The 27581-nt window shown below is 35.9% G+C and overlaps 4 protein-coding genes across 6 annotated transcripts; 1 reads left to right on the top strand and 3 right to left on the bottom strand.

Annotated features, from left to right (window-relative positions):
• Window positions 1-855: 855 nt before the first annotated feature.
• Window positions 856-5216, bottom strand: LOC106163168 (cytochrome P450 3A24). Its single transcript, XM_013540679.2, has 3 exons — window positions 5006-5216; window positions 3291-4061; window positions 856-3139 (listed from the first exon to the last, which is right to left on the bottom strand). Exons 1-3 carry the CDS (start codon window positions 5214-5216, stop codon window positions 2562-2564), a joined length of 1560 nt encoding a protein of 519 aa, XP_013396133.2. The 3' UTR covers window positions 856-2561.
• LOC106160986 (aminoacylase-1) lies at window positions 5081-27581 on the top strand. Of its 3 annotated transcripts, none has more exons than XM_087014942.1 (17): window positions 5081-5228; window positions 18420-18542; window positions 18971-19035; window positions 19781-19885; window positions 20762-20833; window positions 21091-21113; window positions 21453-21529; window positions 21853-21942; window positions 22298-22354; window positions 23605-23678; window positions 24058-24107; window positions 24362-24425; window positions 25029-25071; window positions 25490-25596; window positions 25828-25907; window positions 26393-26453; window positions 26856-27581. In XM_087014942.1, exons 2-17 carry the CDS (start codon window positions 18431-18433, stop codon window positions 27003-27005), a joined length of 1230 nt encoding a protein of 409 aa, XP_086871068.1. In that variant the 5' UTR covers window positions 5081-5228; window positions 18420-18430; the 3' UTR covers window positions 27006-27581. The 3 variants fall into 3 exon arrangements, with proteins under 3 accessions (XP_086871068.1, XP_086871066.1, XP_086871067.1); XM_087014940.1 differs by lacking the exon at window positions 5081-5228 and adding an exon at window positions 16872-17315; XM_087014941.1 differs by lacking the exon at window positions 5081-5228 and adding an exon at window positions 17737-17804.
• On the bottom strand, window positions 6483-10831 carry LOC147761321 (uncharacterized). Its single transcript, XM_087015725.1, has 10 exons — window positions 10617-10831; window positions 10181-10255; window positions 9367-9473; window positions 8934-9035; window positions 8617-8758; window positions 8108-8286; window positions 7763-7882; window positions 7478-7525; window positions 7209-7281; window positions 6483-6951 (listed from the first exon to the last, which is right to left on the bottom strand). Exons 1-10 carry the CDS (start codon window positions 10704-10706, stop codon window positions 6871-6873), a joined length of 1017 nt encoding a protein of 338 aa, XP_086871851.1. The 5' UTR covers window positions 10707-10831; the 3' UTR covers window positions 6483-6870.
• On the bottom strand, window positions 12234-16809 carry LOC106163169 (cytochrome P450 3A24-like). Its single transcript, XM_013540680.2, has 3 exons — window positions 16423-16809; window positions 15019-15789; window positions 12234-14841 (listed from the first exon to the last, which is right to left on the bottom strand). Exons 1-3 carry the CDS (start codon window positions 16631-16633, stop codon window positions 14264-14266), a joined length of 1560 nt encoding a protein of 519 aa, XP_013396134.2. The 5' UTR covers window positions 16634-16809; the 3' UTR covers window positions 12234-14263.

Raw genomic sequence — 27581 nt, 5'->3', positions numbered from 1 at the left:
AAGACGCCCCCCGTTATTAAGTATACAACAGTGTCCGTATTTCGAGTCTGTTTGTAATTTTTGTTCACTGCTGCTAAATTTGCGCAGTTCCAGAAACCTTTCATCAGTTCCGTCAGCCACGTGCACAGAAAACACGACATAAAAGTACATGTTTATACCCAGCCATTTCACAAAAAAAAAAAAAAAAAAAAAAAAAAAAAATCAACCGACAGAAGATCCTGGAATCGAACTCAGCACCTGACGTATTCGCCTTCACAGGCTCAGGCGCGTGCAGACCGACATAAAAGTGCATGCGTACTTATGGGGTTGTACCGTATACAGTCCATGATAAAATTAGTGGATGCAATGTGAAAGATGTAGAGATTTTTGTTTTCATTTTACCTGTTTTGGATATGATCTAAGTATTAGTAGTTCAAATAATATTTTAGATATTTTTTTATTAAAAACTAGTCTATCATCAACAAGAAGGAAATAATTTGAAGAATGCAACATGAGAATAGAACATTTCTAGTAATCACGTAGGTGTAAATTGAAAGAAAACAAACGCGTGATCAGTGCGGAGATATTGAGAATAAATACCTGTGAATTTATATGAAAAGTCAGTTGATGTACGTTGAAAGCTCCAAGTCTTTGTCATCGTTACTACAATTGATATTTCATTTATACCATTTTCCAATTATTTTTGCTGATCTTTTGAATAAAAAGGGCTATTAACTTGAGAGACTTCCTTGAGAGAATTAACTCTTTATATATTTCAAAGCTCATAATATGTTACGCCCACTGTTCCGTAAAAAAAAAGAGTGAAAGGAGCTTATTTATTTTGATGAATGTAGGAGAAGAGAAATTAATACAGTACACTGTGACAGCAGACTTTATTACCAGAAAATTTGTTTGAGATAAATAATAATTAAAGATACACAGAGTCTTCTGTATTTTGAAATCAGAGCACAGTCTGTGCCATAAACTTTTACCTAACTGGCCATTTGGACCACTACTCAAATCTACAGGTCTGAATTAAGGGACCATTCCCACATATATTTGGATCGATCTATCTCCCTGGGGGGGGTCTCACTAAATTGCTATCATCTAACCGGCTTAAATGTCCGTCACGCCTAGTAAAGCTGTGAGGGTGTAATTATTTTTACCCCCTAGCTGATTCGAAAGGTATCTAGGCATGGCAACCCAGTCTAAAGATTTACTGGTCCTAATAAAAACTTCAATAAGACTGGACATTTTCCATAATTGCATTAATATAAGTAAAATCTAAACCTTGACTTTTTTCAAACATTTTTTTAATCACCATATAACAGTCACATTTCAAAGACCACTAAATTCACACATTCTGAAAAATCTACTGGTCCAAACAAAATTTGACTGGCCACAGGCAAAGGACCAGTGGCTAACACAGAGAGAACCAGTGATTAATGCCTGGCTAATGAACTTATTGGTCTAGAGAAATTGATTCAACTCTGCTGAAACTCTCGGCCAGAGCATGCAATCAGATTAACAATTAAACACAATATGATAAATGTACAATAGAACATTCCTCATCACTTTGGTACCAGGAAATTTGTTCAAATTAAACTGGAATGAGTTGGGCAACGTAGAGATTAGTTATAGAAAATGCTAAACAAACACAAGTTACACATTTGTTTGAGGTAAATAATAATTCAAGTTACACTGAGCCTTCTTTATTCTGAAATCAAAACCAGTGATTATGATTTTTCATTTGTGGAATAACCCTTGTTCATGGTGTGGAATTATATTTAAATTAAAATCTGGTTAATAAAAACTAACAGTTACCACAATATTCAAAATAAAATTGTCTTTATAAAATAGTAAAAGATCAAAACCCCTGGAATATTTAAGTATAAATTGGGAGCATATGACATCCACTACTATTTGACTAGAATAGCAGTTTATCTGGCAATGAATCGGCAATATATATATATATATATATATATATATATATATATATATATATATTATAATATATAATAAGATATTATGCAAAGATGGCATCTATGTCATCTGTAAAAAAACATTTAGAAACTGTTATGCATTTAGCACCTGTATACAGGATTGATGAACCTACTCTGTAGACATAAATTTCAGGGCTTCCCAATGGCACTAGTGGTCTACATAGATCAATCTAACTCTGCAGGGCACTGACTAAGTGCACTGGAAACATTGGAAACAAGAGGAGGCCTGTATCTATCAATCTGTTTGCATTCAGTGAAAGTCCAGACAGAATTACATTGATCTACTGGTACATAGACGAATAATTTCATTGGGAATGAGCCACAAGGCTCTTGCAAATAAAAAACTGTCACTAAATAATTTTCACAGATTACTTTTGAAATTTAGGTTTGTATATTACAAAAATACACAAATGACTGATAGAAATTTTATACTTGAAAATATAACAGTTGATTGATAGACCTATAAATAACATTATATTAGATAATTCATAAATGAATGTTACGGCCAATGGGGCAATCCATACTTAATTAAAGTATCACTGAACGAAAATCATAGCTCCACAATTGCGCGAAAAACACTCATGGGCATCTCTCCTCAACTTTGAGCCAGATTCCTTTTTCAGGTGTAAATGGGCGACTTTTCATGAACTTCAGTGGTATCTGGGTCTTCTCACAAGTTTTGAAAGTGAGGTTCTGGAGCACCTTCACTATCGCAACTTTCATCTGAAGCAGCGCCAGGCGCATACCAATGCAATTCCGTGGTCCCATTCCAAATGGCATGTAACTATAGGGATTCCTGTCTGCCTTCTCCTCTGGGGTGAATCTCTCGGGGTCAAACTTCTCAGGGTCTGGGTACAGCTCTGGGTCAAAATGAATGGCGTAGACTGGAACGATAACACCGGTTCCTTTGGGGATGATCATACCTTTCACTGTGGTATCTTGATTTGGGACGCGGTCCAACACAAAGCCAAGAGGGTACATTCTCAAGGTTTCTGACATCACCTGGTCCAGGTACTGCAGAGAGGCCACGTTGTCGTAGCTGGGGTCTGTTCCCTGGAGGGTGTCATCTATCTCCTTCTGCAGTCTCTCCTGGATTTCAGGGTAGATAGCCAAGTTGTAACACATAAAGCTCAAAGTTGACATTGTGTTACGGAATCCTGGAAGAAAACAGAGTATTCTTTAGAAGCTGGTATTCCATGTAATTATCTGTCTCAACCAACACAATTATTTGTCACAATTAACATCTCTGTCACACTTCAATCTCATCAGATATGTTAATTCTTCTATGAATGATTAGATTTCACCAACCTGCCAAGAAAAACACTATTCCATTGGCCACAATCTCATCCCTTGTCAGGGCCCTCTTCTTCCACTTCCCAACCTCCTTCACATCATCTGCCAGCTCATCATAGTCCATATGAAGCTCATGGGCTTTCTGCATCAGGTGGACAAAATCAATGGCCTTCTCATTTTTGGACTTCTGACTTTCATCGTAAAGGTCATCCGTTGCACGTTGAAAAAAACGGATAGGCTTGATAAAACTTCCAATGAGATATGGAAGGAGCGGCTCAAACCAAACCATCAGGCGAGGAAAGAAAAGAAAGAGCAGAAGAAAAGGGTTTGCCAGACTTGCATTCTGTAGCTGTCTTGCATTGGTAACAAAGGGTTCCTCAGGGTTGTTCTGGGAGTCAACTTTGATTCCAAAAGCAGTGGCGCAGATGCTGTCCATGGCAAAGGCTCCCCAGATTTCCTCCGCATCAAAACTTCCATCTTTTTTGGCAATTTCCTGAAGATTTTTCACTGTTGTCTTTGCGCAATCCACAATATGGCCATTCATTTGACGCAACTTCCCCGAGCTGAATGTCGGTGTCATCGTGCCACGGACTTGTTTCCACTCGTCGCCCTTCAAACTCAGTATTGTTTTGTTCAAAGGCCTCACCTGGGTTTTTTCATCAACATTTCTGTCAACAAAGATGCTCCCCTGCTTGACCAAGATCTCTTTGATCATATCCAGGTCAGATATAAGCAGTGTTCCCATCCCTGCATCTAAGGTACCAGGAGACAAGGCAACCACCTTACCTAGAAGTAAAGAAAAATACTCGAGTTGTGGCAGCTGTGACAGTTTTGTGTTAGTTCATTCATTATCATTTAAGTTGTGACAACATTGTGATAATTGTGACAGCATTGGGTTACTTGTGATAAAATGTTAGGCTGTGTTCCCATAACCTTAGCAGGATCTATCTTGTCTGGCACGCCCCTTCACAAAGCAACATGAATAACATCTTGGACCACAGTTTCCTGATTTAACCCAAGTACTTTGAGCTACGAGATGTGCCAGACATTTAAAGTGTCTCAACTGTAAGCAATTTAGAGAGAATCACTGCACAGTTAGATCGATCCAGCTAGTTTGATAGGGTAATGGGAACAGTCCCTTAGATCAGATAACTTAAGTATTATATAGGCAGCAACTGAATTGAATTGAAATTATCTTAATTTCCATCCCTACAATAAAGAATGGATCAGTAGCAGAGATCAATTACTGTTCAGGAAATTCAAACTGAAATCACCTGGACAAACAAAGGTGATGGCAATTTGTAAATACCAGCTACTGCACCCTTATCAGAAGAACCATAAATAAAACAGATTCTTGTTTGCATGTAATTCTTTGGATGGATTTAATGTGAAATTACTTGGTGATTTGAAATTTCAAGGAAAATGAAATTTTACTACAATGTAACATGTAGGTCTAAAGCTCACTGGGTGCCCATAACCTTATTATAAATAAATAAATAAATAAATAAATAAATAAATAAATAAATAAATATGGTAAATTAATTGGCTTCTCAAAGATACATTTTCCTTGATCTCATTTTTCATATTACAGTACATGTACCAGGTAGGCGAATCTCATGCGGCATGCATGCCAACTGCATCTCAAAATCTAAGTCTTAAATCTGAATCTAAATTCTTAAAAGCAAAGATTGATGCAGATTAATTAGGAAGCAGTAGCTGTGTAACGTTACCATATTTATTGCAAAGATGCTTGTGGAACTCGAGGAAGCCAAGTTTGAACACAAGAGGCAAATGCCCTACAAAGGGCCACCGATCTGGCCCCGGTACACCATACTTCACTCGGTTATCGGCGAAGTAGCGGGAATATAGGACAGTCAAGACTGCGATCACGACAAGCAGCAGGACCCAGTCAGGAAGCCACCAAATGTCCAACATCGACATCCTTGAACAGAGGTAAAGTGTCCACGGTTGGTTTGTCAACAGGTTTTATAATGACACGACATATACTGGTTACCTATTGCTGAAGCTGATGACACTATTATGCACTGTTGTGAAAGATCTGAGAGTTAAAAATAAATCTGAGTCAGTCTAAAGTAGGTTAACCGTACGTGCAAAAAACAGGGCAAAATGTGTTATCTATTCAACCTCTCCTTTATGTGGAGGTTAGAACTGTCGATCGGCAATTAGTAAAAAAAAAAAAAAAAAAAAAAATTCCAAAAGCATAGGCAACATATAGGAGTATAAGTATAAGTTACTGAAAATTCCCAAATTTTTAAAGTTTTTATTACGAATGATGAAATAAGAAGCAAGTGACGAATCAAAAAAGAAGTCAAAGCTTGCTTGAGTGTCACGATGGCCACCCCCTTCTTCTTAATAGCCGCAACGTGGACTTTGCTACCTATCGAAATACTTACCAGATCGGTCAGATAACGACCCACGATGACGCACTATGTGAACCCTATATGCACTTGTGCGAAAACAACTTTTTTCAGCATCACGAACAACGTTCAGATTATTTTCTTTTTCAAATTTATTTTTGAATTGGCAAATAGTTTCTGAATTTAGATTTGTCCACGAGTTCACTGTGTCAGTTTTGTATGAAGCCACTATTTTCGGTGCTTGCCTCCATTATTGGGAGCTGGGATTCAACCTTCTCTTTAAAGGTGTCGTCGTTTATCACCGCTAACGTCGTTATTGTTAAAGGGATAATAACTCTTCGTATGAGAAATATATTTCACAATAAAAACATTGCGAATAACTCACAGAAATATAATATATTTTGTTTTACCACAAAAACGGCAGTTATAGATTTTTTTTCTGATATCTAAGCTTGTCTTTAGACCACGTGACCTCCATTGATGGCTATACTCTGTTAAAATCTCTTAAGAGATTTTAACAAAAAACCAAACTTTTTAGAAAAAAACCAGGGAATAACTTTGAATGTAAAAATGGATTCATTAACCATTGGTAAGTATGGGAAAATTGTTGTTTACTCCAGGAAAATTCATTTTTTGGCCGAAACGAAGAGTTATTATCCCTTTAAGTTTTCAAAGATCTGCCAGGATTTACACATTCCTTGCCCTTTGTTCTTTTTTATGTAGTTCTTATATAGGCCTACGGCCTTTGCTAAAATGCTTTGGGGGGTCATTATTTTCATAAAATATTGGAATTTGAGTAAGATAGGCAATGAGGGATGAGGAATTAAAGTTTCAAAAAATTTATTAATATTTTCTGTAATCAAAGTAACAAAACAATTTACAATATAGTAATTATCAGAATTACCCGTACATGATTATGTTTTTATAAATGGTCACTATTCTGTGCACATAAAATTAGCTTTAATTTTTTAACTTGGTAAAACTGTAAGCAGTGTAAAGAAAACGTGAATTAGAATCTTTCAATTCTTGATTTTTGAATGTTTTAGCAGATATTTAATTAATCGTTCTAAGCTGTTGTAGACTTAAGTTATAAAGCCGTCTATATGTAATGAAGTCGGTGGTTTGTTTCATTGAGTCGGCTGTAGAATGGGCTACTTCAAAATGAATCGTGAAACTTGAGGGAAGTATTGAAGCAGCCGGTGGTTTACTGCAGTCCTCTAGCCATTGTCAACAATATTGCGGACGCTGCTGTTTGCAGTCAGAGGACCCATCTCAAGCTGTTCTTCTGCCAACACTTCCTATCATGATGAAAAAAACTGCATATAAGTAGTCTGTTAACTATACATGTATCTCAATTTTCAAGCATTGGATGTTTAAAGAAAACAAATTCCATCTTTTTCCATTACCTGCATGTAGGCTATAGAGCCTTTGACACTGGGTTATTTTGACTTATATACATGTAAAAATTGTGTGAAGTCGGTGAAAGTTCGCTCTAAAGGAACCAGCGAGTAATTATTTTATTAGAAGCGATCAGTGTAATATATCCAGGCGTTACCTGAGCAATGTCTAAAATGGGAGAGGTGACCACATCGGTTGGGAAATTATTAACGTAGTAGTCACAGAGCCATCTGCATTAAAATAAATAAATATACAATTTTAATAGATATATAGACAAATGAATATAGTGAATAAATGAAGAAAATAGATAAAATACAAAAAATATAAATAGATAAATAATTTGAAAAAATGGCTTTAAAAAGTTAAATAAAATTGTTAGCTATAGCGAGCCTTGCAGGAAGAAAAATACATTGATGAAATTCGTACCGATGACTTAAAAGGCCAGTCATGCTGTCAATTCTTTGGTCCACTTCGCTGAAATGAAATAGGAAAAATAGTTCAATCTGTGCTGACAGTTCTGAGACCAACTGGGGACAATGGAAACTGAAGACAAACGATTTCTACGAAGTTAATACGACTTATTTTGAAAAGTACAAATATGTACTTTTGTGTCTCTAGACAGGCCAATGTTTAAAGTCTACTGATAGAGTGTTTCAGGTCATTTCACTAAATGATTCATGTAGTTGTATGTCATAGTGTAGTATTGCCTACCATACTAATCTGTCAATTAGATCCCTGAAGACATGTTCTGTATCTGTGTAGATGATGGTGCCTTGGAGGATTTTTCTTCTGGCTTCTGCTCTGGTTGGCAATTCAGTCCAAAGTGGGTGTCTAAATAAATCGACCAAAATTAATTTCTGTCTTCCAACACTTTCTACTGTTCTAAAATTCTGAAGTATTTTTGAAAAAAAAAAAAACTACTGCTCATATTCTAATTTTCCTGTTTACACTACTAGAAAGGAGGGTGTTATTTTGGCCTAATATTTTCTATCAGAAATAAAGGCCAAGCATGAATAACAGTTCAGTCATTATTTAAATAACTGTAGCCTTTATTACCTTCCCTCCATTAGTTCAAACAACATGACACCCAATGCGTAGAAATCGGCTCTCCGCGAGGCGGCGCCACCCCTCAGTACCTCTGGTGTCATGTTTTTATAGAGTGTGAAGTTCATAAATTGCACCGCATCGATACTCTCTCCGGCATCATTTAGAGGGTGAACAGATCCTAGATCACACTGAAAGAAAATAATCCGCATTTAAAATTTAAATAAAAAAGATAATGTTCTGGTTGCCATAATGAATGTGTTGATTACATCCAAAATCTTCTTTTATCAATCTTATACAAAACCATATTTTTACCTGTCATAAAATGTTTTAATTCAGATTATGGCACATCGGTGACACATGAATAGTCATTTTAGGTATGTAAAATCAAGTCTTATCGAAAAGCTCGACAGTATCCAAAATTAGGCCCGACCCAGGAACGTCATAGCGAGAAGAGAAAAATAACCTGAATTTATTTACTCAGATATACAAATTGAACCACAGCAAAGCAAACATCTTACCAGTTTAGGGACCCCATGTAGACTTATCAACACGTTGTTCGTTTTTATGTCAAAATGGGCTACGTTCCGTTGGTGCAGGTGCCCAATAGCCATACAGACGCACGTGGCAATATATTTCACCATCTGAAGAGGAACTTTGTCCCTAATAGATAAATAAAAGCAACTGTCAGTATGATATTCATGTCAGCATTAAAGGAAATAAAATTTTGTTGAATAACGAATTTTCCATGAAATAGATATTTTTTATAATCGAACCAGATAAAATCGGGAAAAACGAAAGTATTATATTAAGAAAAGAAAGTAATATAGTTACTTACAAGAAAGTCTCCCAATACTCTTGGAGAATTTCCAGATCCATCGGACACAATTCCGATAGTAGAACGGGAAACCCAGGCCTAACATCAAATGAGTGAACGAGCCTGGAACAGTAATTTTTTATATCAGACTGACATAAACTAAATCGAGCGGACAAAAAATTTTGAATCTGTAAATAGGAATTTCTCATTGTATGATAAATAATTGAGATTTTACAGTTACAGTTTATGAGTTTTATGATGTCCAGTATGTACTAATACTCATTAAATTAAAGTTAATGTTATTGTGAAAGGTGTCGATTATTGCATGTGTTAAACATTAAATAAGGTGAAGAGATTATTACTTGGCGTATTCCATAAAGGACATCCGTGTTTCATAGGCAAGCTTACAGATAAATCAAAATATTAAATTGTTTGTATTCAACTGATAAAACACCTTAATATAAATTTGCTGTCTATCCTCTTCATAAAAGAAACTTCACTGTAGATGGACCTTGCATAGGCCTCAGAGGTAGGCACCTTCAATGCTAGGTTGTTTTTAAACTAAATGTAAAATATTTCGAACGGTTAGTGAAATGTCGTATCCATAAATAATAATAGCAAAAATAAACTGGTAACATTACTACATGACTAAACACAGTAAACATATCTTGTTCTTCTGCTACTACTATCAAATCTAAAACTATAATTACTGTCATGACCGTGTACTTATGCTACTACTATTGTTACTCCCTCTATCCCAGTATCACTTTCGTTTGTTTGTCAGTTCAATTTATTAACCTTTAAGCCCTACGGCTCATCAGAATATAAAACAGTGAAACTACTGTGAATACAATAATTACTACTGATACATGTATAAATAATAATAATAATAATAATAATAATAATAATAATAATAATAATTCATCAGATTGACATTAATCTTAGTTCCGATGCACATTTCAGATATTTTCCCAAATTGTTTAATTGTGATACATTGTTAAGTGATAGTAATTTAATTAATTTAAAGACACTTGGCTTTGTATAATAAAATTTCTTAATATATTTGTTTGTCATGATAAGTCCAATACCTTCACCCTGAGCTTCAGAGATAACTTGACACTAACCTCTTCACTAATAGCCTATCATCATCGTGTCAAGTTACTTGACCCATGAAAGTGAAACTACTGTGAATACACGATGACACGATGATGATAGGCTATTAGTGAAGAGGTTAGTGTCAAGTTATCTCTGAAGCTCAGGGTGAATACCTTGTACACTGAACCGAATCCTCCACCTCCCAAAATCGGAAGCATCGTGTCTTCCTTCCAAAAAAGAGCCCGCACCTTAACAGTGAATAAAGGAAATTTGATAAAAGTGGGAAACTGTAGATTTAAATTCATTTTTACCTGAGCATATCCAAAATATGAAATATTTGAAACCTCGCTCTTAGTTACCAGGACTTACGTTTAAAATTGAATCTTACTTTGCGAGTGAAATTGTTAAAATTAGTAAAATAGATACTTAAATAAAATGGCCCAAATGCTTCTAAAACCGAACTTTAAAGAAGTCACACGGAATCTTATTTTGATAAATAGGGAGAAAGTAATAAACAGCTGTACTGGCCCTACTGGGGATGATGTACAGGTATATTGATACCAACAGTTGAGTTTTCGATATTTGTTGAGCTAAAAAGCAATATCTTACCTCGTTCTCTAGTCTGAATATGTCTCTGTGAAAAATATACATGTAACTGTATTTCATGCCTAAAAAGGCCAAATGCGACGCAACTATCATCGCGTATATTGTCTATTTTACTCAAAAGAAAATCGCTGTATTCACTTCGCTTGCGCGCAGCATATCTCCAATAGCTTTTGTGCTGCCTGGTAACGTCAGCACGAGCCAATGACGTCACAATGTGTTTTGCCTTTTAAGGATATACCAATCACGTGTAATATGCATGCGCCCTAAATGGGCAATTTTCATGGTGACAGTTCAGGTTATAAGGTTGAAAATATATTGTTATTGCCCAAAGCAACCACTAAATGATTTTGATAAACGCAATATGCTATACCGACTTCTACTAACTTGCTTACAGGTGAGATACGTCTTCGAGAAACGTTAACATTTTCTACTTCAAATTTGAAGGAAAATTTGGGGTTTCTGTTTAGCGGTGCTTTGGCAGGCTAATCTTTTTTAATGTAAGTTCCTAGGCTTAATATAAATACGTGTGACTTAAAAGTCAATATACCAGTAAATCAGCAATTTATAAAATTAATTGTAGTGTGTATATTGGAAAAGAATATCAGAAAGTTTTTGAATACGACCCTAGAGTGGTATTTCGCGGGATATAATAACATGATGAAAATTTCAAATAATAAAAAGTGCAAATAACAAGATCATTAGATTCTTTGTGTAACGCTTTCTGTTGGCTACAGTGTAGTAGGCTTATTTCATAAGCCAACTAGTCAATTAAGTTTTTTTATTTTTCTAAAACGGGGACCATTTTTACTACTTTGATATCAAATTGGGAATAAGTTATGCAAACCATCAATATTTAATATTTTAAAAATTCATTAGATTCAGAAAACTAGCTGGCTACTCGACAAATTAGTCCTCCTGTATAGATTATTTTATTTATTTACAACTGGAATTTCAATAGTTTATAAAAACGCATAAAAATAGCAAGGCATCAACATACTGGTACACTGTACATTAATTTTAAAGATTCCTTGACAATTGAATTTGTACGGGGATTTTTGAAAATATGAAATAACAACTGCAGTTAAATTCCGTAGGCAATGCTTTGTTTTTCAAAAGAAAAAAATTAATTTTGGCCTTAAAGCGCGGACGGCAACCGTCTTCTGGGTCTTCCGGAAGACGGACAGAATTTTACCGACTGACCGGCCTTTCGTGATCTTTCGTTCTCCCTCCTTGCCATAACTCTGTAAGAACCTGGGGAAAGTTTTAAAGATCCGTAAACATGCCCCGCCATCATTTCAAGCACTGACTTTTGGGTTGAATTCTGCACAATTTCTGATAAAAAAATTATCCTAGACGGGTGGCAAGGAGCGACAGGTGATAAATTACTTTTGGTGACATAAATTTATGGCCATAATTTTACTGTTAAAATGATCAAAAAGTATTATTTGGACTTAGATAAGTTAAACAAGACGAGGTTTACATATAAGGTAAAAAGTTTTTCAAATCCACTTTCATTCAATTCTTTAAGAAATGCCCGTGTTGTTAGTGATGCCGCTTCCTATTAAATGCCCAGAGATTGCAGTGGTAGCAGCACTAGTTGACTTAAATGAAACGAGAATAAAAAGTTTTACACATTGATTTTTATTATAAGAAAAGCTTATCGCCATCTAGAAAATTCAAAATTTATATAAAAGATTAATAGTTTTTGCTACATATTTCATTTATACAACGACTCAATTATTTTTTACTGATCTTATAAAAATATGATTATTAACTTGAGAGACCCAGAAAAAGAGATACTTTGTTCAATTCTCATAACATTCACGTAACTTCTACGAACACTGTGCTACAAAAAATGAATGGAACTGCAATTAATTTTATAATTTACAAAAGACAAACTAATACAGTACATTGAACATCTTAACACAACAGACTTTGGCTTCAGATATTTGTTTGAGATTAATAATAATTAAAAATACAGAGAGTCTTCCGTATTTTGAAGTGAGAACACAGTCTGTGGACAAGGGACTAGTGGCTAACGCCACCCACTGACAACCAGTGATTAACGCCTGGCTCACTCTCAATGAAACTATTATTCTACAGAGATTGGTTCAACTCTGCCGGGACTCTCGATGCATGCCACCAGATTAACAGATAAACAAAATATGATAATAGTACAAAAAACACATTCCTCATCATTTTGGTACCAGGAAATTTGTTCAAATAAAACAGATCCAAGTTATCTAACACCCAACACCAAACAAAAACAAGTTCCACAATTGTTTAAGATAAATAATTATTCAAAACAAGGAGTCTTCCTTACTCTGAAATCAGAACCAGTGATTGGGATGTTTAATTTGAGGAATATCCTTTGTTCATGGTGTTAAATTGTATTTAAATTTTAAAAATCGTGTCAATCAAAACTAACACTTGCCACAATGTTCACAATAAAATTGTCATTATGAAAAAGTAAAATAGGTTTTAGTCACGTAAGATTAAAAACCCTAGAATTTTTAAGTATATATTGGGAGTATATGACATCCACTATTACTTGACTAAAATAGCAAATTATCTGGCAATGAATCAGCATAACATACATTGTAAATTACATTAAACTAACATCTTATGCAGAGATTGCACCTACATTATCTGTCAAAAACTCATTGAGAAATTGTTATGTATTAAGCACCTTTATACAGGATTGATAAACCTACCCTGTCAATATAGGTTTAAGGGTTCACTCCCAATGAAACTCCGGTAATGGCTTGATCATATTTGTGAATTTTACAGATACTGTATTTTTTTTAAGTAATATATTGTTTTAAAAAATTAGAACATTACTACACAATTGAAAAGCAGACTACTAAATCGTTCTACTCTATACAGCAAAAGCACCAAAATGCTACACAGAAATGTATTTTTAATGATTCGAAAATTATGTATCTTAAAAATCTATGACTTTTTCCAGTTTGAATTGATCGAGCCATCACCGTTTACTGTAGGTGTACATAGGTCAATCCAACTCCCCAGGGACTCTCACTTGTAATCAGATTAGCAGATTAAAAGGTCTCCTCCTGGCATTGGGCAGCTGTAGAAAAGCTGGTGATTCCAGTACATTGGAAACAAGAAGAGGCATGTTAATCTGTTTATCTGACTGCATTCAGCAACAGTGCCTGCAGAAAAAGATCAATCTATGTAGGCCAATAGTTTCATTTGGAAGGAGCCTTGAAACCCTTACAAACAGAAAAAAATGTCACAAAATAAATTTCACAGATCACTTTTAAAATTTAGGTTTATATAATAAAAAAATAAAAAAATGACTGATAGAAATTTTATATTTTAGAATATAACAGATTACTATATATATATAACCCTACTGTATAACTAACATTGGATAACATAACACATAAATTAACCTTAAACAGGGGCGGATCTTCTGGGTTTCTGGAAGATGGTAAAGTTTTCAAGTTTACATTGATGGGCATCTAATTTTTTTCTAACAGAAGATGGTCAAAATGAAGAATGGATTGACAAAGATAATTTGGAAGACTGTTAGAAAATATCTCTGGATCCGCCCCTGTTAGAGCCTCATCCTTGCTTAACAAAAGTGTCATTAATAGACAATCATAGCTCCACAAGTGCCCCTACACTCATTGGCATCTCTCCTCAACTTTGAGCCAGATTCCTTTTTCGGGTTTCATTGGGCGACTTTTCAAAAACTTCATTGGCACCTGGGTCTTCTCACAAGATTTGAAAGTGAGGTTCTGGAGCACCTTCACTATCACCACTTTCATTTCCAGCAGTGCCAGGCGCATTCCAATGCAATTCCGTGGTCCAAGTCCAAATGGCATGTAACTGTATGGATTCCTGTTTGCCTTGGCCTCTGGGGTGAATCTCTCCGGGTCAAACTTCTCAGGGTCTGGGTACAGCTCTGGGTCGTGGTGAATGGCATAGACAGGGACGATAACTGAGGTCCCTTTGGGGATGAACAAACCTTTCACTGTGGTATCCTGGTTTGGGACGCGGTCCAACACAAAGCCAAGAGGGTACATTCTCATGGTCTCTGACATCACCTGGTCCAGGTACTGCAGAGAGGCCACGTTGTCGTAGCTGGGGTCTGTTCCCTGGAGGGTGTCATCTATCTCCTTCTGCAGTCTCTCCTGGATTTCAGGGTAGATAGCCAAGTTGTAGCACATGAAGCTCAGTGTTTCAGAAGTGGTACGGAAGCCTGGAAAAAAACACTTATAATTTTTAAACATTGGCACTATACTAACTTTCGCAATTATTTGTCACACTTCAAAAAAATGGTATCACACTTCAATCTAATCAGGTGCAAAAATTCTTCTATGGGTGATCTAAACGAGCATTACTGAATGACTGAATCAACAAATATGACTTCACCAACCTGCTAAGAAAAATACCATTCCGTTGGCCACAATCTCATCCCTTGTCAGGGCCCTCTTCTTCCACTTCCCCACCTCCTTCACATCATCTGCCAGCTCATCATTATCCATATGAAGCTCATGGGCCTTCTGCATCAGGTTGATAAAATCAATGGACTTCCCATTTTTGGACTTCTGACCTTCATCATAAAGTTCATCCGTTGCATGTTGAAAAAAACGGATAGGCTTGATAAAGTTTCCAACGAGATATGGAAGGAGAGGCTCACACAAAACCATCAGGCGAGGTACAAGGATAAATAGGAGAAGAAAAGGGTTTGCAAAACTGGCACTCTGTAGCTGTCTTGCATTGGCAACAAAGGGTTCCTCAGGGTTGTTCTGGGAGTCAACTTTGATTCCAAAAGCAGTGGCGCAGATGCTATCCATGGCAAAGGCTCCCCAGATTTCCTGCATGTCAAAGGTTTCACCCTTTTTGGCAATAACCTGAAGATTTTTCACTGTCGTCTTTGCACAATCCACAATATGCCCATTCATTTGACGCAATTTTCCAGAGCTGAATGTTGGTGTCATTGTGCCACGGACTTGTTTCCAATGGTCCCCTTTCAAACTCAGTATTGTTTTGTCCAAAGGCTTCACCTGGGTTTTTTCATCAACATTTCTGTCAGTGAAGATGCTCCCCTGCTTGACCAAGATCTCTTTGATCATGTCCAGGTCGGATATAATAAGTGTTCCAAACCTTGCATCTAAGCTACCAGGAGACAACGCAACCATCTTACCTAGGTAATGAAAAAAATTATTAAACTGTCACAGTGGCAACATTGTACAAGCTATGAAAATATTGTTAGTTCAGTCATCATCATTTAAGTTGTGAAAACATTGTGTTAATTGTGTCCAGCATGTGGTAACTTGTGATAGCATGTAAGATCAGTTAACATAAGAAATATGTACTAGAATAGTACCCTCTACCAGGGATTCAGTTATTATTATGTGGACAGTTTAGCTAAGGAAACCCTGTAACTTTTGGCCGAATGGAAGCAATTAAAACAAGAGGAGAATAAAGTTACAAGTTTTGTCAAGGCCATTAATCAAAATCTTAACACACACAGTTGCTGTTCATTACTTCCTACATGTAGTACATGTATAAACACTAACAACACAAACAATGATCTGACAATATTTACAAAATCAAGAGAAGAATCATGTGCCAATTAAGTTATGTCAAGGCTGCTTATCAATATCTTACGACACTATTGCTGTACATTACTTCCTACTTGTAGTATAAACACTAACAACACAAACAATGATCTGATAATATTTACAAAATCTTAATCTAAAAAGTAAATCTGAATCCTAATTTTAGAAGCAATGCTCGGTGCAGTAATGGCAGGGCAGTAACTGTGTTACCTTACCATATTTATTCGAAAGATGCTTGTGGAACTCAAGGAAGCCAAGTTTGAACCCAAGGGGCAAGTGTCCTAACAGTGGCCACCGATCTGGTCCAGGCAGACCATACTTCACTCTGTTATCGGCGAAGTAGCGGGAATATAGGACAGTCAAGACTGCGATCACGACAAGCAGCAGGATCCAATCAGGAAGCCACCAAATGTCCAAAATCGACATCGTTCATGCACAGTTTAAACAGAGCTGCTAATCAAATGTCCACGTTTGGTTTGTCAGCAGGTTTTATAATGACACGACATACATTGGTGATGGCAGCAGCAGATGAGACACTGTTGTGGAGGTCTGAAAGTTAAAAATAGATGTGAGTCAGGCAAAGTGCAACGTGTGTTTATTTATCCAACCTCTCCTGTATGTGGAGGTAAGAACCGTCGATCGGCTATTATAAGCTAGAAAAAATTGACTGAACTTTCCCCAAAATATCGACAACACATCATAATTAGAGTATAAGTAAATTTCTAGATATTTTAATTTTATATAAATGATGATAAAATAAGAAGCAACCGGTGAGTCATTAAGAAGTTAAAGCTTGAGAGAGACACGTTCCCACCCCCTTCTCCTCCAAAGTGGACTTTGCTACCAGTGTTGTACCGAGATCGGCCAGAAATCAACTTAGGGTGACGCAACACCTACCTGTCGCCAGGTCCGAGCTGTGTGCATATGCTATCGGTAATCTACGGCGCCCCTTGGCGCTGTGGTATTTGGACGACTCGCTATCGCTTCCGTCACCCACACGCACAGGCAACGCGACATATATCCAGCCGTTTCACTCTTAAAGAACTGCACCAACGGAGGGTCCTCAGAGCGAATTCAGCGACTGACGTATTAGCCTTCACATGCTCAGGTACTTATAATATAACCCGCACAAAGTGCATGCCGACGGGTTTGTACTAGCTTTTCAGGCAAGTTGTCATATAAACAGGAGATGCTGGCTGAAAGACATGATCGAATACTTTTGTTTTCATTTTATTTTTTATTATCCAAACATTGTGTCTTTTAATAGCCATTTAAATTTGTTCGTGCTGCTTTGAATCAAGTTTATATACTGTTAATGATAGCGTGAGAGTGTACAGTAACCTAAAATCATTTTCTCTACTTCTATGCCTAAAATGTAGCTGTATACATATAAATAGCATGTGTGTGTGTGGCAGTAAGTATGAGAGATATAAATGACTTGCACCCTGAGGTAAATAAATAAAAAGGTCACCGGAAACGCTATGCAGTGTCCTTACCTCTGTCCTTACCAGTAAATGAGCTGTCGGTTCTAAGGAACCTCTGAATCTCGGGTTGAGGCATTGTGAAGGTACGAATGCAATTGGCCACTGACAGGATTGTAAATAAATGATATTCAAACAATAAGCAGTTATATCATTAATTACATATATAGCATGTGATGCACAGTGAGATAACACTGGGATATGTAAGATAAGAAAAAGATTTATTTGGCCAATAAACATCCATATAATTAACATGTAAGTTAAAATTTAATACATTCCATAATTAACACACTTGTAAAAGCTCATTTTAATAAAAAAAAAAAAAAAAAGGCAAATTGGGGAATTGATAGATTGGTCCACATGTGTTGAATATATGCATAATATCTTGAGTGGATTGGAGGGGAGGGCATGAGGTTCCACAGAGTATCATATGCATGGCCCCCTTTTTGAGAATGAGAGCAGCGTCATAGTATACCTTAATTTGTAAGCAAAATTATTGCATGAGTTAATGTACTAATAATCAAGTATACTGACACACTGTAAAATTAGCTACTAGTAGTGTGTACTGTATTCTAGGATCAGAACTAATGAACCCTGAAATTTCAGAAGCCCCTAGAATTCTACTGCTATAACATTGAAAATGGCAGAGCATGCTGAGAGAAAAGAGAGTGATGTCTGTACATTTGACAGTTTTTTGCTTTCTCTATTTACCAATCCTATATTTCCCTCAGGTTACAGCACCATGTCAATGTCAAATGGCCTTCCTGTGAAACAAGCAAAGACAGAAGACAGGGCAGTGAGCAAGTTCAGGGAATACCTGAGGATAAACACAGTCCAACCCGATCCTGATTATGGTATGATTATGACATATGGCTGGGGAGATGGAGAGAGGGAGGGGTAATTGGAGGGGAAAGAGAGGGAGGGGTAATTGGAGGGGAAAGAGAGGGAGTAGAGGAATTGGAAAGAGAAAAAGAATAGAAAAAGAGACACTGGAGAGAGATGAGTTCATGGGAGAGAGGGATTTGTTATATTGGGGAGTGAGGGAAGGGGCATGGAAGGAGGAAGAAAAGGTAGAAAGAGAGAGATACAATTGGCTTATGTTGATAGATTATTATGCACGCAGTAGTAATATATGTGTTTGTTTTACTTAATTTGACAGGAGTTTCAGAAATACAATTGTTTGACTAACTAGTACAAGAATTTCAAAATTATCAAAAAATTTAATAGCTTTATATCTGCATTGAATTGTTAGTAAAATAATGTACTGTCCTGTGCTTTTCAGGCCCGGCCATCAAATTTCTGCAGGATTATGCAAAGGAGTTGAATCTTACCACAAATGTGACAGAGGTACTGCAAATCTTGTTTGATGATTTTATATTTACAATAGGCCTACCATTAAAGACCCCTTTACACTGGACAGCATCCTTTGGATGCGTCCCGCAGTACTGCTGTGTTTGAGAGTAAAAAAAAAAAAAAATTGACGTGCTGACAACTGGCCAATCATTGAGCATTCATTCTGCAACCAAAGCAATGCTTGTGTCTCCTTTCTACAACCACAGCGATGCCAGTTTCATGGTCACACAAAGTATGTAGAAAGGATGCCATCCAGTGTAAAGGGGTTTTACAAATATTCTCTCTTGGATCCACATTTGAAGATTGGGCATATTTTACTTATCCCTGTCTCTCTTGTCCCTGGCAGAATTGCAAGTGAATGTTTCTCTAGTAGGTTTAGTAATTTGTGAATGACTTGTTGCCCACTTCACACACTTGGAAATATATCTTGATTTTATCCTGTTTTTGAAGAAACCCTTATTGTTACTAGAGCACTGTCACTGTTGTGGTTCATCTAAGGCTGTATTCCCAGAGCTTTTAGATCGATCTATCCCCGCGGGGAGTCTCACTAGATTACTGTCAGATAATCCGGCTTAAATGTCCGTCCCGCCTACTACAAGCTGTAAGGGGGTAATTAACTTTCGTGTCTGCTCGGCTGACAGCTATTTAGCGTGAACCCCCAGGAAGTTAAGTCGATCTAAAGTAGATCGATCTAATCTATGGAAATGGGGTCTAACACCCGATAGTATTCAACTTCCAGATAGTTCAAGGTAACCCCATCTTAGTTATGACATGGACTGGAGTGGACCCTAGTCTCCCCACTGTTCTGCTCAACTCACATATGGATGTGGTGCCAGTTTACCCTGTAAGTATGTGTATGTCCCCCAGCATCTAAGTCCTGAATCCTTTTTATGTACAGACACAGATGTGTCTGCACATATAGCTGTCACCTGCGTCTGTCATTGCTGTCGTTGCCGTCGCCTTGCACTTTCACCGATAACATGATTAGTTGGAAAACCGTTTTACCTTTTTGCTTGTTTTTATTTTTTCTTTTTGTATGTATTTATAATTTGGAGGAGAGTGGAGTAAGAAATAATGGCAGTCTACCAAGTGCAGTTAAGCAATAGTTAAAAACTGACAGAAATTTATCTCTGGATATTTTTCTGGTTGATTTCTCTTAATAAGTTCTTTAGAACTACAGTGTATTGCACAACAGTTTGTTTTGCATGTCACTATTGTATTGCTTTCTAAGGCTTCGTTCACATGGAATGTCTATTTTCTAAAAATCTATTTTCTATTCGCGCTATCTTATGATCACGGTCTGTGCCCTGAATATCCCGCCGCGTAATTACTGGCAGCGCGAGCCAGTTACTTATAGTAACTTATAGTAACTGGCTCGCGCTGCCAGTAATTACGCCGCGGGATATTCAGGGCACAGACCGTGATCATAAGACATACCGCGAATAGAAAATAGAATTTAGAAAATAGACATTGCATGTGAATGGAGCCTAAGACAGACAACATTCTGGGTGCATAGAATTTCACCCTTATCATTTTCTAGTCTCATTTGATGCCACCTGTGCAGTGTTGACAGTCTCATTTTTAGGCCCTTAAGGATTATTAACTTTTGGCTGTCCAGTTACCTTTTTCAGGCAAGATTATTGTTTTCATTTGTTAAATGCTATTTAGTAACTTACATGTATCATGCTTTAAGTGGATTTTTTGATGATGCCTTATTCAGGAACACTGGAAATATGATCCATTTGAAGCAGTGAAAGAAGACAATGGGAATATATATGCCAGAGGATCACAAGTGAGTCGCTTTTTCTTTTCTTACCCCCTTCTCTCTCTCTCTCTCTCTCTCTCTCACACACACACACACACACCTTTTGCCATCAAAATATCTGAGTATTGATTCTCTAAATGGCCCTTTTTTGCAGTACTGTAGCTTTTTAGAATCAAATAGAAGAGAAGGATATTTGAACCATTTCAGTGAGATTTGCAAGGCCATATACAGTATCTAGTTATTTTAAATTTCATGCAATGCTGAACTTATATATTTATTTTCAGGACATGAAATGTGTTGGAATACAGTAAGTTATCTCTCAACAATCAAAACTAAATATTTAACCTGAATCCTGTGCAAGTTGCACATGGGCATATGGCAATCAGTGCAATACAGATTAACATCTAGCTAACAGAACACAGGATGTTATATATTGATTCTTTTTCCTTATCTCCTTCTCTCTTTCTCTCTCTCTCTCTCATATTTTTGTAGAAAAGTACAATTTATTAGTTCTCAGCAATTTTTCTACATACTATCATTTGTGCCATGTCACATCTAACCACACCAATGAATGCTGCATCACATCTAACACAATATCACACAGAACACCATTACATCACATGTTTTCACTGTTTATTGTGCACAGGTACTTAGAAGCTATAAGAAAGCTTCAAAGCAAAGGTGTTAAACTACTGAGAACCATTCACATCTCATTTGTGCCAGGTAAGAGTTTAAGGAATTTTATTATTATTAATTGGTTTGAAATGTAACTTTGTATTATTATATAATAGTTGTATTATAGATACCTGATCTCATATTCATATTCAATTAAAGCAAAGCTGTCTATACCAAGAGTTTTATACTTAATTCAAGTGAATAAGTGTCCTTTTTCTCCCACATTTTAGATACGAAGAATTAAACCAATTTTAAGAAAGATGAAAGAATCTAGGTAGAGGAGTGCACAAAATTGCCCAAAGTCACAGATTCTTGATATTTTCTGTTTTTTTTTTTTTAATTGAAATTTAATATATATTTTATATTATAAGATGAAGAGGTAGGAGGTCATAGAGGAATGGAGCTCTTTGTTGATCATGAAGATTTTAAGAAGTTGAACGTGGCCTTTGCCATGGATGAAGGTATGCAATATGATAACATTGTGGTGCATGTGTTTTCCTGCTTGTACACCTGTGTGTGTGTGTGTGTGTGTGTGTGTGTGTGTGTGTGTGTGTGTGTGTGTGTGTGTGTTGAAAGCATAGACATGATACCATTATAAAATGTTTCTCTTATTAATTTTGTGATTGATTATTTATTGATGATTTTCAGTTATTTAATTGTAAATTTTTAATGAGTCAATTGTTTAAGTGTGTTCACAGATGTATGAATACATGCTCTTCATAAGATATTTTATTACATAGTCATAATGTACGTTATTTAATATTTGATATCTTACTGTTGATTATCCAGTCACTGGATATAGAATTACTGTTTTAGGGTTGGCAAATGAAGGTCCAGACTTCAAAGTTTACTATGCTGAAAGAGCACCATGGTGTAAGTAACATACCATACTTTCACCCCCTACCAATGAGGGGGGTGGGGGTGAGGGTAGGGGCTCTATTAAAGCAAAGGTGTCTACTTAAAGGGATAATAACTCTTCGTATGAGATCTATATTTCACAATAAAAACATTGTGAATAACTCATATAAATATAATATATTCTGTTTTACGACAAAAACAGCAGTTATAGCTATTATTCTGACATCTGAGCTTGTCTTCGGATTACGTGACCTCCATTGATGGCTATACTCTGTTATAATCTCTTAAGAGATTTTAACAAAAAACCAAACTTTTTAGAAAAAAACCAGGGACTAACTTTGAATGTAAAAATGGATTCATTAACCATTGGTAAGTATGGGAAAATTGTTGTTTACTCCAGGAAAATTCATTTTTTGGCCAAAATGAAGAGTTATTATCCCTTTAAGCAGGAGCCACTATTATGTGAAATACAGGTATGGCAGCTATAGGCTTGTTGGCATGTTTAAGTACCAGAAATGGATTTGACAATCTGACATGTTCCCAATGTTTTTATGTTGACCCTTTTAATGAGTTTCAGTTAATGCAGCAAATTGTAATATTACATTTAGAATGTGGTGATCCTTCTAGGGTTTTCTCACCTACTTATGATTGTAGATGCCCAGAATGAGGCTTCAACTTCACCTCGAGAGAGAGAGAGAGAGAGAGAGAGAGAGAGAGAGAGAGAGAGAGAGAGAGAGAGAGACATTGTGCATTAGTTAGAAGTAACTGCCATCATCACTGTTATTTGAGCATCCATAACCACCAAAATGTCCATCGATCTGTTTATCATATTAAAGACATATTGAATTGTGGGCTTCAATTCAGCTTTGACCGACCGGATGGCCTTGTGGTTAGAGTGTCCGCCTTCGGAGCGGGAGGACGTGGGTTCAAAACCCTTCCGGGGACATACCAGTCCTTTATAAACGGTACCTGCTGTCTTCCCGCTTGGCACTCAGCACTAAGGGGTTGAAGCAGGGGCCTGGTCAGGCAGTGCAGAAATGATATATTAGCTATGAGCGCCTAATATGGCAGCCCAGCTGTATGCTCCCCAGGGAGGTGAGACCGTCTACGGAGTGCACCAGTGCAAAAATGACCAGGCTTCCTTGATTTGAATATTCATACATAATTGTATAACATAACTGTATAACTTCAACCTTCGGGTTGCGATTCTCCATTAAAGATTATTATTAATTTGTGCCTTAATGTTGACTTCAATGTGGTTGCAGGGATGCAGGTTACTTGCACTGGACAACCAGGACATGGCTCAGCCTTCATAGAGAATACAGCGGCAGAGAAACTGGTAAGAATACTAACTCCAGGAGACTCCCTGGTTTGTTTTCTATGAAATTTTATTCATTTTCTAAGTTGGTGCAAAATTGATGACTGCATTCAGCCAGTTGGTTATGCTTCATGTTAGACTGTTTTAACTGTACTTTTTTTCATTTTTACCAAAATTCATCATCATTTCTCACCATAATAAAAAACGTTTGGTGTAGAATTGTAGTCTGGACAACCAGTGAAGTTGACGTGTCTTTGAAATTGTCTAATAAATATGTATATTGGTTATCAGTCTCAAAACAAAATAATTAAAACTACTTCATGTTTTGAGGGAACTTTATACTGGTGAACACTAAAATTTTGAATTGAATTGGATTTCAAAGAAGCATTTCTATTTCTAGAGGAGGGTGATCAATTCATTCCTGGACTATCGAGCCCAGCAGGAAAAGATGTTAGTATACATTCATCTTTAAATTTTGTAGAAAAGAAAGAAAGATTCAAGTATAATTCAATACAAATGTTTTGATTATGTTAAAATATAAAAGGATATGGGTAAGAAGGGGGAGGGAACGTAGACTTCATGAATGGGTAACATATATATTGAGACTACTGATGTATGGACTACAGCATATTAAATTTTATTGAAACTTTACAGTCAACAGTTTTCATGATAAAGCACACAGAATCTTTGATAATCTCTTTCAGTCTGAAATCTAACCCTCAGATTGGTATTGGGAGTGTGAACACCGTGAACTTTACCCTTGTTAAGGTAAATAAACCCTGGATAGGGTTTGCTGCAACGAAGAAAAAATTTATAAATTGTGAGAAAAAACCTGTCATTGTACTGGCGATATTGAAACAACAATCCTCTGCCAATTGTACATTTTTCTCATTACTGCATCAAGTCCCTTTTTTTTCGGGGGAAGTTGCATTAGATACATACATTTATCATTATTTTGCTGTTATATACATTAATGCTTAGACTAGTATTATTGTATCTATACATTTTTGCTAGCACTAGCACATGTGAGTACTGCTCAGTGTCTAAGTTATAATCAATAATTATTGATTTATATATCTCTACTTCAGTCTCATGCTGCAATGTAAATTTCTGAAATATGCCAGGGATGGTATATGTTGACCAAAAGAAAATTAGAAATATGTGTTTCCTCTAATATAAGATTAACAGATGTCATCCAATTAAGTGCTGCACTTACATTTTTGTAATGATTGTATTCTTACTAGTGGAAATGATAATGGTGATAATAATGTCATTAATAATATTGGTAATGTATGTAATATTTTGATAATTGCAACTGTTATCATGATGTTGTTTCTGTCTGTCTTTAATGTTTTGTCTCATTTCATTTAGGGTGGAGTCCAACCCAATGTTGTGCCATCAGAAATGACAGCAAGTGAGTTACTAAATTTAATTACTTCAGCACAAGTCCGTTTCAGATATGACTAAATTTATAGCACAATAAAACTCAATATAGACAGTTTCTGTCTTTTTCTTACATATCTGATGAAGTCTGTATTTCACTATGGCTTTCAAGATTGGCTTTTACAGGCAGTTCTGTCTGTCTTAGTTACATATACAATGTATTGTTTTTATCAAATATAGCCTTTTGGTCCCTAATACTTGCTATAGGATTTAAGCTCTCCTTAATGTAAAAAAAAAAAAAAAAAAAAGCACTGTTACAGTAAAGTGTTAAAAGCAATCACTCATGTATGTAAAAGCACACAAATTGAATTTTTTTTTCTCCATGAAAAGAAACCATCACATTTTTTTATTATTTTAAACTTTGAAAAGTATGTTTTATTTAATTTCAGCCTTTGACATGCGTATTACGCCATCTCAAAACCTCTCGGAACTAGAGGCTGAAATTAACCAATGGTTGAAGGAAGCTGGAGAGAATATAACAATGAAATTTTTACAGGTAAATTATATATATTTTATTATTTTTTTTTTAGCATTCCGGGTTAATGCTGAAGAACAAACACAGCAGTCTTGCATGTTTATAATGGCATATTAGGACCAGAGAAAACCTGCTTGCCCACTTCTCGATATTTTAACTGTACCCTGATAGTACTGGTAGATAACACGAGGTATCTTGCTTTGTTACTGAAACATACCAGTATATACTTGCAATCTTTCTTTTTATTTTCAGAAAAACATGTGCCAAGCTGTCACCTCCACTGATGACACCAATCCATGGTGGATGGCCTTCAAGGGTGCTTGTGATTCCATGTAGGGAACAGTTTGAGTATTAGTTTTCATTGAGTACAACATATCTGCTCTCTCCATCCCTTTCAAACCAACACACTCCCACACACACTTTTCATGAAAAAATTCTGAATTAGCCATTATTTTTCTTATGACATTTACACTTCTTAATCTTTAATGTCATCAATAATTCTGTCATTGTAAGTCTTTTGCGTTTTTTTGTAATTTTATTAATGGACTCAAATGTGATGGTTGTGTTAGCTATTTTAAGTGATTGTGTTAGGTGTGACAGCTGATTGTGTTAGCTGATATTAAAGATTGTGTTAGCTGTACATGACAGTTTGGTGTGTTCCATATGACAGTTGTATATCTCTGTACATTTTAGGAGCTTACAAGTAAAAGCTGAGGTATTTCCTGCTGGAAGTGACATTAATTATCTAAGAGCAGTAAGCTTTTTGCAAGTACATTCCATAGTGCTTTTTATTGATTTTGTTTGCTTGGTTTTACAGGGGACTGCAGATTAAAACTGAGGTCTTTCCTGCTGCAACAGACAGTAGATATATAAGAGCTGTAAGAAATCATTTTAATAAAAATACTAATAAATAGATAACTATGTTGTAGAGAATAATGATTTAACTGAATAAGTGAATAAGTGTTATCTTGAAAGTTGAATGCATTTATTGAATTAAAAATTGACATTTAGAATTGGAAATGAAATGTCTTAACCAGAAATGTAATTATAAATGCCAGAAATGCAGGGATTTTTGTCCCTTTTAAGCTAATCATCTTCTGTGTAAAATTTAATAGAGAAAGCAATAGTTGATTGATTTGCATGCTTGAATTTTGCAACATCTTGCTCATAATTCTGTTGTAATTCTATGAATCTTGTTTTTGCAGTCATAATCGTTTTTGCTTTTGAATTGTAGCACATTAAATCTGCTCTTGTAAATGATTCATTATTCTTCATTTTAGGGAGGCCTTCCAGCTCTGGGTTTCTCTCCAATGAACAACACCCCTATCCTACTTCATGACCACAATGAATTCCTGAATGAGAACATCTTTCTAAGAGGAATAGACATCTATTGTGAGATATTACCAGCAATTGCTAATGTGCCAGCATAATGAACATAATATACAGGAGCCATTATCAAAAAAAAGCTTGTTTCAGTTTCCAGAAAGTTTAAGCAGATGAAATAATTGCTTATGTTATGCAATGTTGATTTTACAAACGCAACACAGTAGACTGAATAATTTGTCAGTTCAGATTATTGTTTATCATCAAAAAAATTGTGGAACATTTTTTTTGTATCAGGCAGCACTAACATTGCCTCATTCGTAAAATGAAAATAATTTTTGTAAAACTTGAAACAAAATTTCCGTATTCAAGTGTCCAAGGTATACAAAGACTATAATTTTATCAATATATACCAATTATAGGACCTGAAATGTCACAGTTTCATTGTTTTCAAAAATATCATTTAGGTATATAACCTGCTAACGTTCTATTGAATGATAAGATGTTTTTTAGTTAAGTCCTAAGTACTTTCTTTTAGGCATCTTTTAATGATAGAAATGGAAAGTGATTTTATCTAAATAAACTCAATTTCATATCTCAAAAGATTTTTATCAGGTTTGCTGTCTATATTTTGACAATTTTCTACTGAGGATTCAGTAATAAAAATCTAGACTACCCATCCA

This window comes from Lingula anatina, chromosome 6 (genome assembly GCF_051362555.1).
Source record: "Lingula anatina isolate TDL-2025a chromosome 6, LinAna3.0, whole genome shotgun sequence".
NCBI lineage: Eukaryota > Metazoa > Brachiopoda > Lingulata > Lingulida > Lingulidae > Lingula > Lingula anatina.
The sequence above is the reverse complement of the archived record's forward strand: the minus strand, read 5'-3'. Positions and strand labels throughout refer to the sequence as shown.

Bases quoted from the DNA above. Each gene is read 5' to 3' on its own strand.
- LOC106163169 (XM_013540680.2), bottom strand. From the start codon at position 16,633: ATGTCGATTTTGGACATTTGGTGGCTTCCTGATTGGATCCTGCTGCTT. The intron at 15,790-16,422 runs GTAAGGTAACAC...TTCATTACCTAG, and splicing joins GCATCTTTCGAATAAATATG to GTAAGATGGTTGCGTTGTCT. The intron at 14,842-15,018 runs GTTGGTGAAGTC...GTTTTTTTCCAG, and splicing joins AATGGTATTTTTCTTAGCAG to GCTTCCGTACCACTTCTGAA.
- LOC106163168 (XM_013540679.2), bottom strand. From the start codon at position 5,216: ATGTCGATGTTGGACATTTGGTGGCTTCCTGACTGGGTCCTGCTGCTT. The intron at 4,062-5,005 runs GTAACGTTACAC...CTTTACTTCTAG, and splicing joins GCATCTTTGCAATAAATATG to GTAAGGTGGTTGCCTTGTCT. The intron at 3,140-3,290 runs GTTGGTGAAATC...GTTTTCTTCCAG, and splicing joins AATAGTGTTTTTCTTGGCAG to GATTCCGTAACACAATGTCA.
- LOC147761321 (XM_087015725.1), bottom strand. From the start codon at position 10,706: ATGATAGTTGCGTCGCATTTGGCCTTTTTAGGCATGAAATACAGTTAC. The intron at 10,256-10,616 runs GTAAGATATTGC...TTCACTGTTAAG, and splicing joins TATTCAGACTAGAGAACGAG to GTGCGGGCTCTTTTTTGGAA. The intron at 8,759-8,933 runs GTAAGTAACTAT...TTTATCTATTAG, and splicing joins GAGTATTGGGAGACTTTCTT to GGACAAAGTTCCTCTTCAGA.
- LOC106160986 (XM_087014940.1), top strand. From the start codon at position 17,132: ATGCTATCGGTAATCTACGGCGCCCCTTGGCGCTGTGGTATTTGGACG. The intron at 21,943-22,297 runs GTATGCAATATG...TTACTGTTTTAG, and splicing joins GGCCTTTGCCATGGATGAAG to GGTTGGCAAATGAAGGTCCA. The intron at 25,072-25,489 runs GTGAGTTACTAA...ATTTAATTTCAG, and splicing joins GCCATCAGAAATGACAGCAA to CCTTTGACATGCGTATTACG.